Genomic DNA, 13,970 nt, shown 5'->3' with positions numbered 1-13,970 from the left:
GATCTTGAATTTTATCCATGAGGCAGGGCTAAGTGTGCTTTCCTGCATCCTCAGAACTGATACTGCTTTGCTGGAAGGTGGCTGTCAGCCCTTTCCAGGCTTGTGAAACTTGTGCAAAGGTCAGGATTGGGCTGTGGGGGGTTTGTGGATGGATGGTGGTTAAATAAAATTGCCACTGAACTAGTCACCAGTAACAACAAGCAGTGTTTGTACTTCAGGACTTGAGCAGGCATATGTAATGGCTTACATTGCAATGTTATCACTTCCAACGGATGGGTGTGAGTTTAAGTTGTTTGTTCCTGATGTAATTTCTGCTTTAGCAAGAATAGAAATTGGTTAGCATATAGAAGGTGCTGTCCAGGGCATATTTGTAATGTTGGATCACTGTGTCTAATAAAATGGTTGCAAGACGACATATTTCTGTCTGCAGGCATGACTGATGAGCTCTATTTTTGGCTTGGTGCCTGCTTTGGTTCTAGTGTGGAACTGTAAGGAACAGGAAAGGTTACCAGTTATGGTGAACCAGATATAGATTTTTATTTTTTTTAAAAAGTCTTCTGAGGTATATTTGTAAAGTTCACTATTTAATATAGATGGGGTGAGGGGAACCATTTAAACTACGAACACTTCATTTTTGAAAGAACCACTGTCCTACTGTAATAATTTAAGTTACTGGCTAACATAGGGGTCATCTTGTTAGAGGCTCTTTGTTACACACATACACTTCAATCATCTTTCTCCACATTGCAACTGAGCCCTTTAATCATGAAAGTTTTTGTCAGTCTGGTGGCAGGAAAAGGTTAAGAATTTCTTGTTAATAGTTTTGATGTGGATCAGGTGCAGAACTGGAATGTAATCTAGATCTTCTAAAACCCAGTTCAGTACATTAATAAATATACAGATCATCTCCAGGCGAACCAAAAATACCCGTGTGAGCTTTTAGTTGTTTTAATCCAGTTCCTCCTTGTCTGGCATCATTGATGTCCAGTGTTAGAGCTGCTTTCTTCTTTCTCTTTCAGAAATGTCCTTCCTGCCTGACTTCGGGATCTTTACCATGGGCATTTGGTCTGTTGGTCTTGGAGCCATCGGTGCAGCTGTGACAGGGATTGTCCTTGCTAACACTGACTTATTTTTGTCCAAGCCAGAAAAGGCTACGTTGGAGTTTTTAGAGGAGATAGAGCTAAAAACTTTGGGATCAGGTAAGATTCTGGGTGTTTCAGCCCACAGTCTTTGACAATTGGACTTTTACAAGAACCTTTGTAAGGCCAGTGTTGGACGAGTTTTTCTTAGTGTTTCCTAGTTATAACACGTAGTTGGGCATCTTTGATAGCAGGTAATTCTGGTGAAGGAAAAGCAATCAAAACTGTTATTTCTGGATGAAACATGACACACTTCTAAAAATCAATAAAGCAATAATACCCTGTTATGCATATAGAATTTTTTTCTGATAGAACTGTACTTGAATGTGGAATTCTCTGCAGTGCTTTGTGTTGGTCCTTAGAGCATTAATCGTTACAAATAAGAATGGCTGATATTATTGTTGGTGCTGTTTCTCCTGTATGAACAGAACAAAGAACATTCAAAGCAGGTGAACTATGGAAGAAGAATGGTGCAGTGGTCATGGCTGTGCGAAGACCTGGATGATTTTTGTGCAGAGAGGTACTGGCTGGGCTTGGGGATTAATTAGGAAGAGCTGAGCTCTACTTGCATAGATTCCCTTTAAATAAAGAGCGGGGAGGAAATAGGACAGTCATCAAATACATCTCAAGTATCTGAAAGGTCTTGTTTCCTAGCCCAAACTGGTTGCCAGCTAACACCATACTTAGTTTTCTTTGCCACTGGTTTGTGTAGTCTAGGTCCTGATCATTCTTCTTCTGAGGGCAATGAATACATGATTTTTACATCTGCCAGGGACCCAGCCCTTGGTAATTAGAAAAGGAGATTACACAAAAGTCAATAGGTAATGAGTTTTTTGAGCTAGTTGTATTCCAGATGTCCAAAATAAATCACTATGAGCCAGGTAGTCTCTGGTCAAGAGCAGCCCAAGACTGGACTGGCAGAAAGCCATCAGATAAAGCTTATCAGCAAAAAGAGGTGTGCATAAAGGTTGCTGTTGTGGATGCTGAATGTGAGGCAGGAAGGTAAAGGAATCTGAAGACAAGGAGTTACTCTTCCATAACAAGGTGGATTGGGAAACAAAATGTGATCCTTAGGTTGGCATTAGGCACCTTGGGTGGAGGTAGGAGGATACACTTAAAATACGATTTGAATGTACTGTGTTCCTGTGGGAACAGCCATAACTTGCACCTTGGCCATTATTTTTCTCATAGCTATGGGGAAAAATAGCTATTATGTTGTTACTCACTACTCTATAACATGGAGTAATTAATATTGCAACCACTTAATTAAAGGATCTGTTCCCATCAGTAGTAACTGCTTAAGTATGTGTAGAATTAATGGAAGGTTAAAGATGAAAGTGCTTTGCTCTCTGAACAGGTGTAGCATAGGCAGGAGGAGAATGCACTGTGTGCCTGACTGTGCCTTTCACATACGGTTAGACAGGAATTAATTAGTGATTTTTTTTTTTTAATGGTAACTTCCTAAGTAGAAATAAAGAGTCCAATTCAAAGAATCGTGTTTTTTTCTTTCAGGAAGAAATTGAGGAGAGAGGAATTTAATTTTCTAATTCTTATTTTTGTTTCAAAACTTCAAATTTAACAGATGCAGTCACACTACAGATCAGCTAATTAGGGCAAATAATTGTTTTGTATTTTATCTGTGAACATGTTTGAAAAAGCTTTTAAATTGTCTAAACTGAAGTTATTTTTTATTGTTGTATACAAGAGTCATCTCACAAAAGAGCTTTGAGTATACATTCTTCTCCTAAGAACAGTTTAGTTGCCTTTTTTGTGTGTGTGTCTGTGGTGTCTATTAATGTTTCTCCACAGTATGAAGGCTGCTTCAAGCTGCTTCTTTCCCCACTGTCACTCTCTGAGCTGGTGGAATGGTTCAATACAGGTGACTTGCCATATCTGTTAACCTGCAGGCAGTAGTTTTTGGTTTGTTTTTTTTTGCAAGAGACAAAAATACTGTTGCTTCCCACTCTTACACCTTGGAAAGGATGTTGAACTTTGTCCTTGCTGGCAGCACCAAAAAGAAATATATACTTCCCTGACAGAGTGGTGGGGTTGAAAAGTGGCCATTCGACCTTACAGATCACTGACCTGATACCAGCGGTGAGGACATGCTTCCATTATCCACTGCAAAGGATATCACAAATCCTGCTGGAATGATATCTTTTTATCCTTGAGGATTGAGGCCTGTAGGCTTAAGAAATATGGAGTCTTTTATCTCTATTATCTGCATCCTAAATCATCAGAGTCTTTTTTTGTTATTTAAGATAGCCTATGTTTAACAGGACTACGCTTCTCCATCTCATGGTCTGGATCGAGCCATGTAGCAATCCAGTGCTCCAGTCATTGTGAAAGTGCTGTGGGCTTGCGAGTTTTGTAGGTGCCAACTCAAGCAGTCTAAAGTAGCAGAAAAGCCATAGTTGAACTATCAGAGGACAAACTGAAATGGAAATTGTTTTTTTGGATTGTCCTGCCTTGGTGGAGAGAGGATGTATTCTGCTAGGGTGTGCCTGTCTGCTATTTACAAAAACAAGAAAACAGTTTCACAGACTAGATGAAATGGTCACAGGCCCATGGTGAGGGGGGCCTTTAAAACAAAAGTTGCTATAATTTGCCCACAAAAATAGACTTCTTCTCTTTTGCATATTGTATCATTTTTTTAATAGCAGTAAAGAAAAACAAGTCAGGTCTAGTCCCGAGGTGCTGCTTGAAGTCTAATCTCTTGAGAATTTTAAAACTTAACTATGCTCTTATGTTACTCCTGCTCTCTCCCCTCCCAAAAGCCAAGCAAGGAGACACAAAATAAACCCCACCAAACTGCTGAAGTGCCTTTCTCCAAAACGCTAATCAAGGTTTGATGGTATCACTATCTCTCCAGTGACAGTGGTTTCTGGTCTTACAGGGGACCCCACTGCACTAGCCTGGAACATCAGTTCTCAGACATGTTAGGTCACACTACAATTTTTTTTGTTTTGTTTTGTAGATTATGAGAGTTTTGAACTATATACGAAATCCCAGATAAAATTGTTATTAACCTCCCTTTTAGGAAGATCATAAGGCATTTTGTTGAGGGAAAACAGGAAATAATTACCAGATCTTTAAGAACAGAAAAGAGGGGAAAGATCTAACAAGTGTAAGCTATGATCCTTTAACTCTCAGGCTCACTACTTGGTGTTTGCTTGTGATGCTGATTCATCCTTTTTCATTTCCTCTGAAATAGAGAGGAGTGAACTGGAAAGCTGCCCTTATCCTTTCACCTACTGATGTCTTTCTCTAATGTCTTTTATCCTGTCTGTTGACCCCTATCTGTCTGCTACTTGATACTCAATAAATTCTAGATAGCCTGTAAGCCTTTGAGTTAAGGCATTTCGGTTAGGTGGCTGAGGGTGTTCACATAAACCATGTAAACCGTGTCTTGTGAAATTCTTTGTGGGAATTTTGTCCAGTAAAAATGACGTTTCTCCATTGGAGATGAGAAGAAACACCTTTGCAGTGTGCACTGTGATCTGTTGGAAACCTGGGAGGCCTTTGTACAAACCATGGGAGCTGAGAGTTCCTTCAGCACAACAAAAAATCCAGCAGATGAGTTGCGACACCTTACACTCTTACACACCAGAAAAAGCAATATTGCTTCTGGGGTACTGAAGGTGTATGGAGAAATTCCCTGATTATTTTCACTGGGAAAGTTAAGTGATGCGCAGGCATTATCTTTTCACTGTTCTGTAAACACTTCAAAAGATAGTTGAAGCCCTAGCACAGGCAAGGTATATCTACAGCTTTGATTTAAAAATGTTTTTTCCAGGATTTAATATCTTATCCAGTAAATACTCAGAAAAAATCTCCTTCCTCTGTGCTTAATGAAGAAAATTTTAGTAAATCTAATGATGATCTGCCTAGGAGTACACCTAGCTTAAATGTCTGATTTACAGGTCTGTTTCTGTTTTGTTCTCAGGCTAGAATTTATGTATGTTTCTGATGCTCTTGAAATTCAAGGTGAAGCTTTCCAACCTCCATCTACTGCCTGAAATGTTTTGGTGTTTTTTTCCTTTCTTAGGAGGCTTCTGAGCTCTCCTCTCTGAAACCTCAGCTGTCCAAGCTGGGTGTCCCTCTCTATGCTGTTGTGAAAGAGAAGATAGGGACTGAAGTGGAGGATTTTCAGCATTATTTCAAAGGAGAAATCTTCCTGGATGAAAAGGTATAGTGAAGTTTGGTGTACTCCTTTTATTTAAAAACGAGCTTATGAATGTCCTCTTTGAAGAGTTTGTATAAATAATATAGATAGAATGTGGTCTGAATGAAAAAGGATTTAGTGACACTGTAGTTTAAGAAGTTAATTAGCTTTGCTTTTCTATATATATATATATCCTGCTCAGCTTAGACATTGCTCTGTAGCTATGCACTGATAACAGGCTGTTGCAGGATTAGTCCTCCCCTTTAACAGGTAAACAATATGGCCTATTAATATTTATTTCTTTCTTCCACTGGCTTGTGTGACTTGCTGATGTTTATGATGTGTGAATCAAGGTCTGAAGGTGACAGGCATAATTAATTCACGATGTACAGCCCAAATTGCAGTGATGTGGCTTGTCCCAGTAAAGCGGCGCGTGCCATATTGCCAGTCTCCTGTCCTACAAAACCACGGCCCTGCTTACTCTTTAACCCAGAAGACGCATTTAGAAATCATTTGGCTTCTGAAACAAAAAGAATACATAATACTCAAAGTCAACAAGAAGATACCTTTGTTTGCACTCCCCACTCTGCCTGTGTGAAAGAATCAGGCTGATTTATAAAGAAAAAAAAAAAGGCAGGTGACAGATAAAGTTTCAGGACTTGACTTCACTGTTATCTCTTTACCAGCATTTTTATTGCCTTACTTCAAAAATAAGAAAAGAATATGTTTATTACAAAGCACCCTTGTCAGTAACGTGCATATAGATGTGTATGGGGCTTAAATACCTGTGAATCAGCTTAAAATCCACATGAATGGTGGCAGTACCACTAGTTGGCTGTGTGGAGGTAAGCGGTCATGTACTGTGTTAAAGAGGTTACTTCAGGTGCTATTTCTTTTTAGCTCTGCCTGGTTGGCTTTTGTGTGTTGTGACCTTTCTTGGATACAGGGTTGGCTGGTTTCCTGAATTTCATCTGGGAGGAAAATCCTTTTCACTTTGTTTGCTGAGGTATTTTCTGTTTCCCTGCAGAAAGGCTTCTATGGTCCACGCAGACGAAAAATGATTATGTCAGGCTTCTTCCGCCTTGGGGTCTGGCAAAATTTCTTCCGTGCTTGGAAAAGTGGATATAGTGGTAACCTGGAAGGAGAAGGATTCACCCTGGGAGGAGTATATGTGATTGGGGCAGGAAGACAGGTACTGCAGGCCATCTAGGAGGCTTTTATATCTCCTGAGAGACCGAAATTTTATTGTCTGGAATTGTTCAGTTGCTGGTCAGTTGATATCCCATGGGGAGACTAGTGTATGAATTTCTGTCTTTTGTCTTTGACTAGGGTGTTTTACTGGAGCATCGTGAGAAAGAATTTGGAGACAAAGTCAGCCTTCCATCTGTCCTTGAAGCTGCAGAGAAGATAGAGCCACAAGCTTCCTAAATGGAAAAATAGTTGCACATGTTTCTGATCACAGCTTGAAATGTAGAATGCATCTGTTTCTTGAACGTGCAGTTTAATTGCTTCTTAACTATTTAGTGATTGATGCAGAGGAAAGATTCTCTACTCAAACATAGTAAATGATGAAAACCCTCCGGGATTTTTTTTGTTGCTTTGCAGCCTTTCAGGTGGTCAGGATTTCAGCTGGTCTTTTGTGTCTGACTGTGTTAATGAAAGGCTGGGTCTAAAATCTGACCTAGCCTAGATGTTTTCAGCCAGAGACAGTCGGTTGAAAACCTGTCTACCTAGGGGAACAAAAGTCTGCTAGGGCTGGAGTAATGGAGTACCAGCTGAGGTTGAAGGATAATAAAACTTTATGTAAATGAAATGCCTTCGCTTTTTCCTTTTTCATTAACATCAAAACACATTTGTTTCTAGAAGACTAAATCCTGTCAGTCTAGATTATTCTGAGATTCTGCATTCAATAATATGTCTACCCAGTAAGTTTTTTGGTAGTTAACTACTGGCTCTAGATCTTCCAGCTCTTTGTGTGACTCCCTGCATGGAAGATTGAAGACATGTAATGTTCACTCCAGAAGATAATTGTGGCATGAGGGCAAGTGTTGTCTTGTGTTTAAGATTTTAAAAAAAAAAAAGCCAACAATATCGGAGAGCAGATTAGGTAGAGTTTCCATCCTGGCTCGAGTTCTGCAGTAGAATGGCTGGGCTGTTACTTCTAAAAATAGATGTAGTTGCACAAGATGATCCATGAGAGCCAGTACCATACATAGCTAAATATACATACCTAGACTGAAGTATGAACAGGACAGCATGAATTTTCCAAATGTGCTGATGTTTCAAAGTCTAAACAACATTTTAACATTGCTCTTGGAGAGGATTATCAAGTGTTGGGTATCCTTCATTAGCTGCTGTATATGAAAGGCTAGGTAACTTGGGAAGAATGTGTGGGCTAGAGCATACTAAACTACCAGAAGGATTAAAGGGAAGGATTCTTTGGCGGCAGGTCAGTCTGAACTGTCATTCTGCTTTCTTCTGACCTTAAAATTAATGAAACCTTCATGTATCATTGGTACTGAGGGCAGGGATACTTTGCATCTCTGAAACTTCAGTAATATGCCTGTTTTTGCTCTGTGTGCCAGTGCCCACCCATCCATATTGTTGAGCTGTGTGCAAAAAAAATGGTCATACATGATCTGAGTGTCAAACCTAAATGCCAAAATCCTAAAACTTCACAACACTGAGGCCTGGCCTTGGCCTGTGTTAAATCAGTTATGCAGGCTTTAAAATTGCATCATTATGGATGAAATCCTGACTACTATTTTTTTTTTTAATTTCCAGGCAGAAATAATTTTAACAAAAAATGTTTATGTGCTCTTCAGAGTCTGTTTTTCACAGTTCCCTGAAACAACACGAGCAATGAGCATTCTGAGGGATTCAGATATGGGTATTTACACCAAGATGTTTCATTTGAAACCTAAATGGAAATTGGACTCATGTATGCTACTATCAGATGAAATTTGTGTTTGACTGTTTTGGGGTTGGAGGACAGAACAGGAGTTTGGAGGGTAGAGCAGCAAAGTCTACAGCAAATTTACTATATGATACGGACTTTTTCTATAAGTGCTGTCCTAAGATTCATGGAGCGGTGCAGAGAATTGTGTATTGTCTCTGTCCACGTTCTGAGCTGTGTGGGTAAGTATGAAGGTAAGTAAGATGGTGTCAAAAAGCTGTTGGGTGCTCGAAGGCATAAAATGACTGACTGGAGGTGGGCTCCTCTGAATGGCATCCAGAGCAGCCGGACAGCTGCCAAGAGTTTGCTCCATGAAATAAAAGAATTGTGCCTGAAAGCTTTTTGTCCTGGGTTTTACCACTGAAAGGAAGTACCTGTATCATGAGTGCTTGCCTGACACAAAGCATCTAAAGCTCTTCCTCTACAAACCTGCAAAGTTTAAAGCAATATGTAAGTGGCTGCTTGTCTGCAGTCAGCGTATTGTTACTTTGGCCTGCAAGTGGTAGGAAGCATAAAAGAGCTGCTAAAAGAAATGTGTGGGAGCTACTGTTTCTTACAGTTGCAAGATGCTACTAATAACAAAGATCTTACAATAGGAGAATTCACAGGTTCGGATCATGGCTCCTATTGAGTTTTGAGTTTTCTTTCCAATGGGAACTGGAAAGCTTTGCCATTTGCAGGGGACAGGTCTTACACAAAGAGATGGGCAAAGAAGGTACTGATCTTAGACCTGGATTTCAGGCCTTGTTCCAAGGGCTGTTTATGCATTTCACATAAACATGAAATGTGAAAGGCATAAACAGTCCTTGGAGAATGGGATGGAAGCCAGATAAATTCCAAGAAATTTAAGATAAACTGAAGTGCTTTTAGAACCTGCTAAATCTGGAGAGCATCTACTTAACAGTTTTGTGTACGCGCAGTTGAATCCCACATACTCTGACAGAGCTGGCCACCGGTTCCTCCAGTCAGACTGCAGGAGGTCTTAGATGATGACAAGGATGCCACCCAAAGGGACTGTGTTTTCTGATCTTGGAAACGGAAGCAGGAAGTCATCATGTCCAGCATTTAGAATGTTTAGCTGAAGTATAATGTCTGTTGAACATACAAATCATTAATGCTGCAATGATGAAATGTTCCTTTAGTGTAGAAACATTTTTAGAAAGACCTGTGAAGTCCTTTTGAGGGTGTTTATTAAAATATTCATGGAGACTGAAAGTTCTCTGCTCTGTGAGCTTCAGCAATGGTGGTACAATAACCATGTCAGACCTATATCTGTGAGAGTGTGTTTTCCTACTGTTAACAGTCATAGTTCCTGTAAACAGCTAGTGGGACAGCATACTTCTTGATTTGAAAGTTATGTAGGCTCACCCACATTTCAAGGTTTTGTAATCCTGTCTTCCAGAGATCAAGTCAAAACTTTGAGCCATAAAAGGTCCAAATGATATTTGAAAATGTTCTGAAGAATTATTGATAAATCTGACTTTTTTTTTTTTAGCCAACTTTGGGATTATTTGGAGTTGGCTCATCCTTTCTGAACTCGATGTTGACAAAATACAAATGGAGAGGGTAGAAAATATGTGGTACCTAGGAGCTAGGAACAGTTCATAGGAATTGGAAATGGGCAGTCTTGAAGAAATAAAAATGACAGCAAAATAGTAAAGGAGGAACAAATGAATTCAAAGTGAATGTCCAGTGCTGGAAAGTGCAAGGTCTGACTATCTGGTTTAAAAAAAACTTTCTTCTTTAAATGTAGAACGTTCATTGAAAAAAAATTTTCATAGTTGTTGATTTTGTTGTACCAACAGCTACCTCTGCTGCCCCAGTTCCTTATATGCATTTAAAGTTTTTTTTTTAACCACATGTACACAAAATCTAAATCACTTCTCCGTGCATCAAATACCACATCACAGTTCAACACTCAGCTAGTTACTGGAAACTCTAATAATTGAAAGTTTGTTTATTCTGGGCTTGAGAGACAAAACTACCCAGTAGTAATTTTAAGTATGTTCCAGTACTGTTTAATATCTTCATCAATTACATAGGCAGTGGGATCAAGTGCACCCTCAGCAAGTTTGCAGATGACACCAAGCTGAGTGGTGCAGTTGACACACCTGTCAAGAGGGACCTGGACAAGCTTGAGGAATGGGCCCCTGTGAACCTCATGAGGTTCAAGTGCAGGGTCCTGCACCTGGGTGGGGGCAACCCGCAGTATCAATACAGGCTGGGGGATGAAGGGTTGGAGAACAGCCCTGCCAAGGATTTGGGGGTACTGGTGGATGAAAAGCTGGGCATGAGCCGGCAATGTGCGCTCACAGACCAGAAGTCCAACCCTATCCTGGGCTGCACCCAAAGCAGCGTGGCCAGCAGGTCGAGGGAGGGGATTCTGCCCCTCTGCTCCGCTCTGGTGAGACCCCACCTGCAGTGCTGCGTCCAGCTCTGGAGCCCTCAGCACAGGAGAGACATGGACCTGTTGGAGAGGGTCCAGAGGAGGGACACCAAAATGATCAGAGGGGTGGAACAGCTCTGCTGTGAGCACAGGCTGAGAGAGTTGAGGTTGCTCAGCCTGGAGAAGAGAAGGCTCCGGGGAGACCTTATTGCAGCCTTCCAGTGCTTAAAGGGGGCTTATAAGAAAAATTGGGGACAAACTTTTCAGCAGGGCCAGTTGCAATAGGACAAAGGGTAATGGTTTTAAACGAAAAGAAGGCAGATTTAGACTAGATAGAAGGAAGAATTTTTTTACAATGAAACACAGGGACAAGTTGCCCAGAGCAGTGGTAGATGCCCCATCCCTGGAAAACGTTCAAGCTCAGGTTGGACGGGTCTCTGAGCAACCTGCTCTAATTGAAAATGTCCCTGCTCATTGGAGGGGGTTTGGACTAGATGACCTTTAAAGGTCCCTTCCAGCCCAAAATATTCTATGATTCTATGAATTTACCTTCAATTAATTTTCCCTTGTTTGTAAGCCCATTCATTTTTTTCCGTACAAACACGGATTAATAAAAAAAAAAATTAAAGAGGAAAATGCTATGAAGTCAATGGGGTCGTGTAATATAGGAAGGTTCTTTTTACTTGAACTTTTAAAAATACTAATTACATTTCCTATCTGCGGTGTCCTTTTAAAGGCATTAGGAAGCTGGCCTGCCTCAGAGGGTGTTTTCTGTTTATTTCCTGTCCTGCACGTTTGCTGCCCTGTGAAGGTCACCCATTCCCAAGGCTGCCAGAGTGCCTGCAATCGGTGCCATCTGCAAATACCCGCACAGAGAAGGGACTGCCAAGGGATCCCTGCCATCTTCTGGTGCGCGTCCTGTGATGCACTTTGGCAGAAAGACTGAGCAAATTCTTCTTCTCTCTCAACCGCTGGATGTCACTGCTACCCCAGCCAAAATGAAGGTCAGCTGTAAACCCGGGTTTTTTTCTGCAGTAAAAGATTTGCATAACAAAGATGCCAGGAACAGACCACTGTAGATTGCGATTAGGCTAGAAGAAAGCTGTTAGGAAAGACATCTACTCCTGCCATCTTCTTACTTGTGTGGCCGTTTTTCTTTTTAAAATAAGAAACTTAAAGGAAGGATATACTCCTTTGAATGATACAGTCTGTGGTATATAGACATTTCTAAACGAGTGTGGAGGCAGTAAATTATTAACAGACCCGCTGTAATGCTTACTAATGTCATATGTTTGAGTAAGGCTAATTTTAGATACTGCCAGTGTGTGAGTGGCTTCCTCTATCCCACCGACTTCTGCCGGAGGCTGATTCAGCGGGGCCGGAGTAGAGCGGTGCAATGGCCGCTTGGTAACAGCAGAGGGAGCCGGGGAGAGGGAGAAAATGCTGTGGAGACATGATGAATAAAGTTAAATCAATGATTCACTCTAATCCACTCTAATTTTATTTGATATCTGAATAGTTCCATCCTAATTTATTCTTCTTCTATTTGATCTCGAAAATGTCATAAAGGTTTTCCCTAAAATATTTCTTCTTTTTTTTTCTTCGGTCCAGCTACCGATTTCTTAGTATTTGAAGTCGTTTCAAGTCTCTCAGTAGCTTCGGTGGGCTTTTTTCCCCACACACCCTTATCTCTCTTAACCTCATAACTATCAAAACCACATGAAATTCCAACTTTAACTCTGATTTCCAGAAACCTCCCTGCATAAACAGAAATTTCTTCCACTGAACGGTTGTGTTTGATGATAACGGTAAGACTGAGCAGATAGAGTGGATTTGGTGAATAGCTTGGGTCAGGCCATTTTCCACTCCTCATAATGGATCATTCATTAATTTCAGGAAATGTTTGGTAGCGGCCAGAGGAAACAGCATTGACAAACCATACGTGAACATCGGCCTGCACAAGTTCATGAACAAATCAGATTTTCCATTGTCATTCCCGCAGTACTATTACACCCTTTTACTGCTGAAGTGACTGTCTTTTAAAAGTATTCCAATTTGCCCTAGCACTTAGTTAATGTTTCTCTGATGGATGAGATTTTTACCCTAATTTTCTTGGCAACACAGTGAAGCACACAGAACAGAGATAATGTCAAAGGCAAATAAATGGGACACGGAGAGGTTGTTCGAACTACCTCCACACTAACAGTGAACACAGACAATCCAACCGCTCTGCGAACTGCTAACACTAACCATTTTAGAGGACTATTTTAAATTGCAAGAGAACCTTATTTTACTGAACAATGCCCTTCCTAATTCCACAGACTTACATCCTAGAGCTGCTGCATTTCCCTGAAATTTCCCATTCCCCCTGCTCAATCTTAGCGGTTACTGTTGCACCCTCTGTCTTCCCATCTCTGGGAAGCAGCACACTGGAGCTTTCTGCTTGGCTCTGAACTTTACTGGAGACGTGACTCAGTGCTCTGTAGGATGACTGAAGTTCTTCTGAGATGGAGAAAGGATCTCTTCTAGTTCTTTTTACCACCTGGTAATACAATGACCATACAATTTCCTAGCTCCCCTTCCTCACTTAGATCCTCCCTAAAATTCAGGTGATCCTTCTTCTAGCATCTTCTTTCAGCTTTACCAGTCAATTCAATTTTACTTTAGTTTCTAAGAAGCCTCGAGCAAGCTCGGGGAGGCCTGCAAACAGAGGAGACTACAGAGAAGCTGTTATCGTGCAACGATCTTTACATCTCTCTGCAGAATCAGAGATGCCTTTCCCAGACCCAGACTGGAGCCCTGAAATGGCATCTGTCTGGGGGGACGGGGTGGCAGCTGGGCCTAGCTATGGCCCTTGAAATGTTCAACCTCTCCTGCCTTTGGTTTAAGCCAGCGGTCACAATACCTGTGCCTAAGGCAAGCTCTTGCATTTGAGAGTTTTGAAGGTGCAAACAAATGCCCACTCCCCTTTTTTTTAACTTTTCTTTGAACAACTGCATGTAGAGGATGAGAGGGAATCTTGATAATGTGACCAGCGGGTGGGTGACACACTGGTGTCTATCCACTCTCTCTGACTTCAGACGGGTGTGGGTGGGGGGAACTGTGCATTTATGCCATATTAATTCTAGCATGGCTTTGGTTGTCAGCCTTGACCCCACGCAGAATTATCACAGAAGCGAAGCACTAAGCTCACTCCATTTAATTGCTCACCGGTTCCTTTCAGCCTTTAACTGAGCACTCGGTGGGATTGCCGACACCTTTGTGAGTGCTTTCTCCTGATCTAGGGAGGATAAGGAAGTCCCCAAAATCCAAGCCCTGGAGCAG

The 13,970-nt window shown here is 41.1% G+C and overlaps 1 protein-coding gene across 1 annotated transcript; it reads left to right on the top strand.

The window, feature by feature from the left end:
• Positions 1 to 1,021: 1,021 nt before the first annotated feature.
• On the top strand, positions 1,022 to 7,117 carry FAM213A (family with sequence similarity 213, member A). Its single transcript, XM_010284215.1, is given in 5 exon segments — positions 1,022 to 1,199; positions 1,568 to 1,659; positions 5,188 to 5,328; positions 6,332 to 6,496; positions 6,634 to 7,117. Coding segments are annotated over 5 exon segments (675 nt in total). The 3' UTR covers positions 6,733 to 7,117.
• The last annotated feature ends 6,853 nt before the right edge of the window (positions 7,118 to 13,970 follow it).

Source organism: Phaethon lepturus, unplaced genomic scaffold (assembly GCF_000687285.1).
Source record: "Phaethon lepturus isolate BGI_N335 unplaced genomic scaffold, ASM68728v1 scaffold30343, whole genome shotgun sequence".
Taxonomy (NCBI): domain Eukaryota; kingdom Metazoa; phylum Chordata; class Aves; order Phaethontiformes; family Phaethontidae; genus Phaethon; species Phaethon lepturus.
The sequence above is the reverse complement of the archived record's forward strand: the minus strand, read 5'-3'. Positions and strand labels throughout refer to the sequence as shown.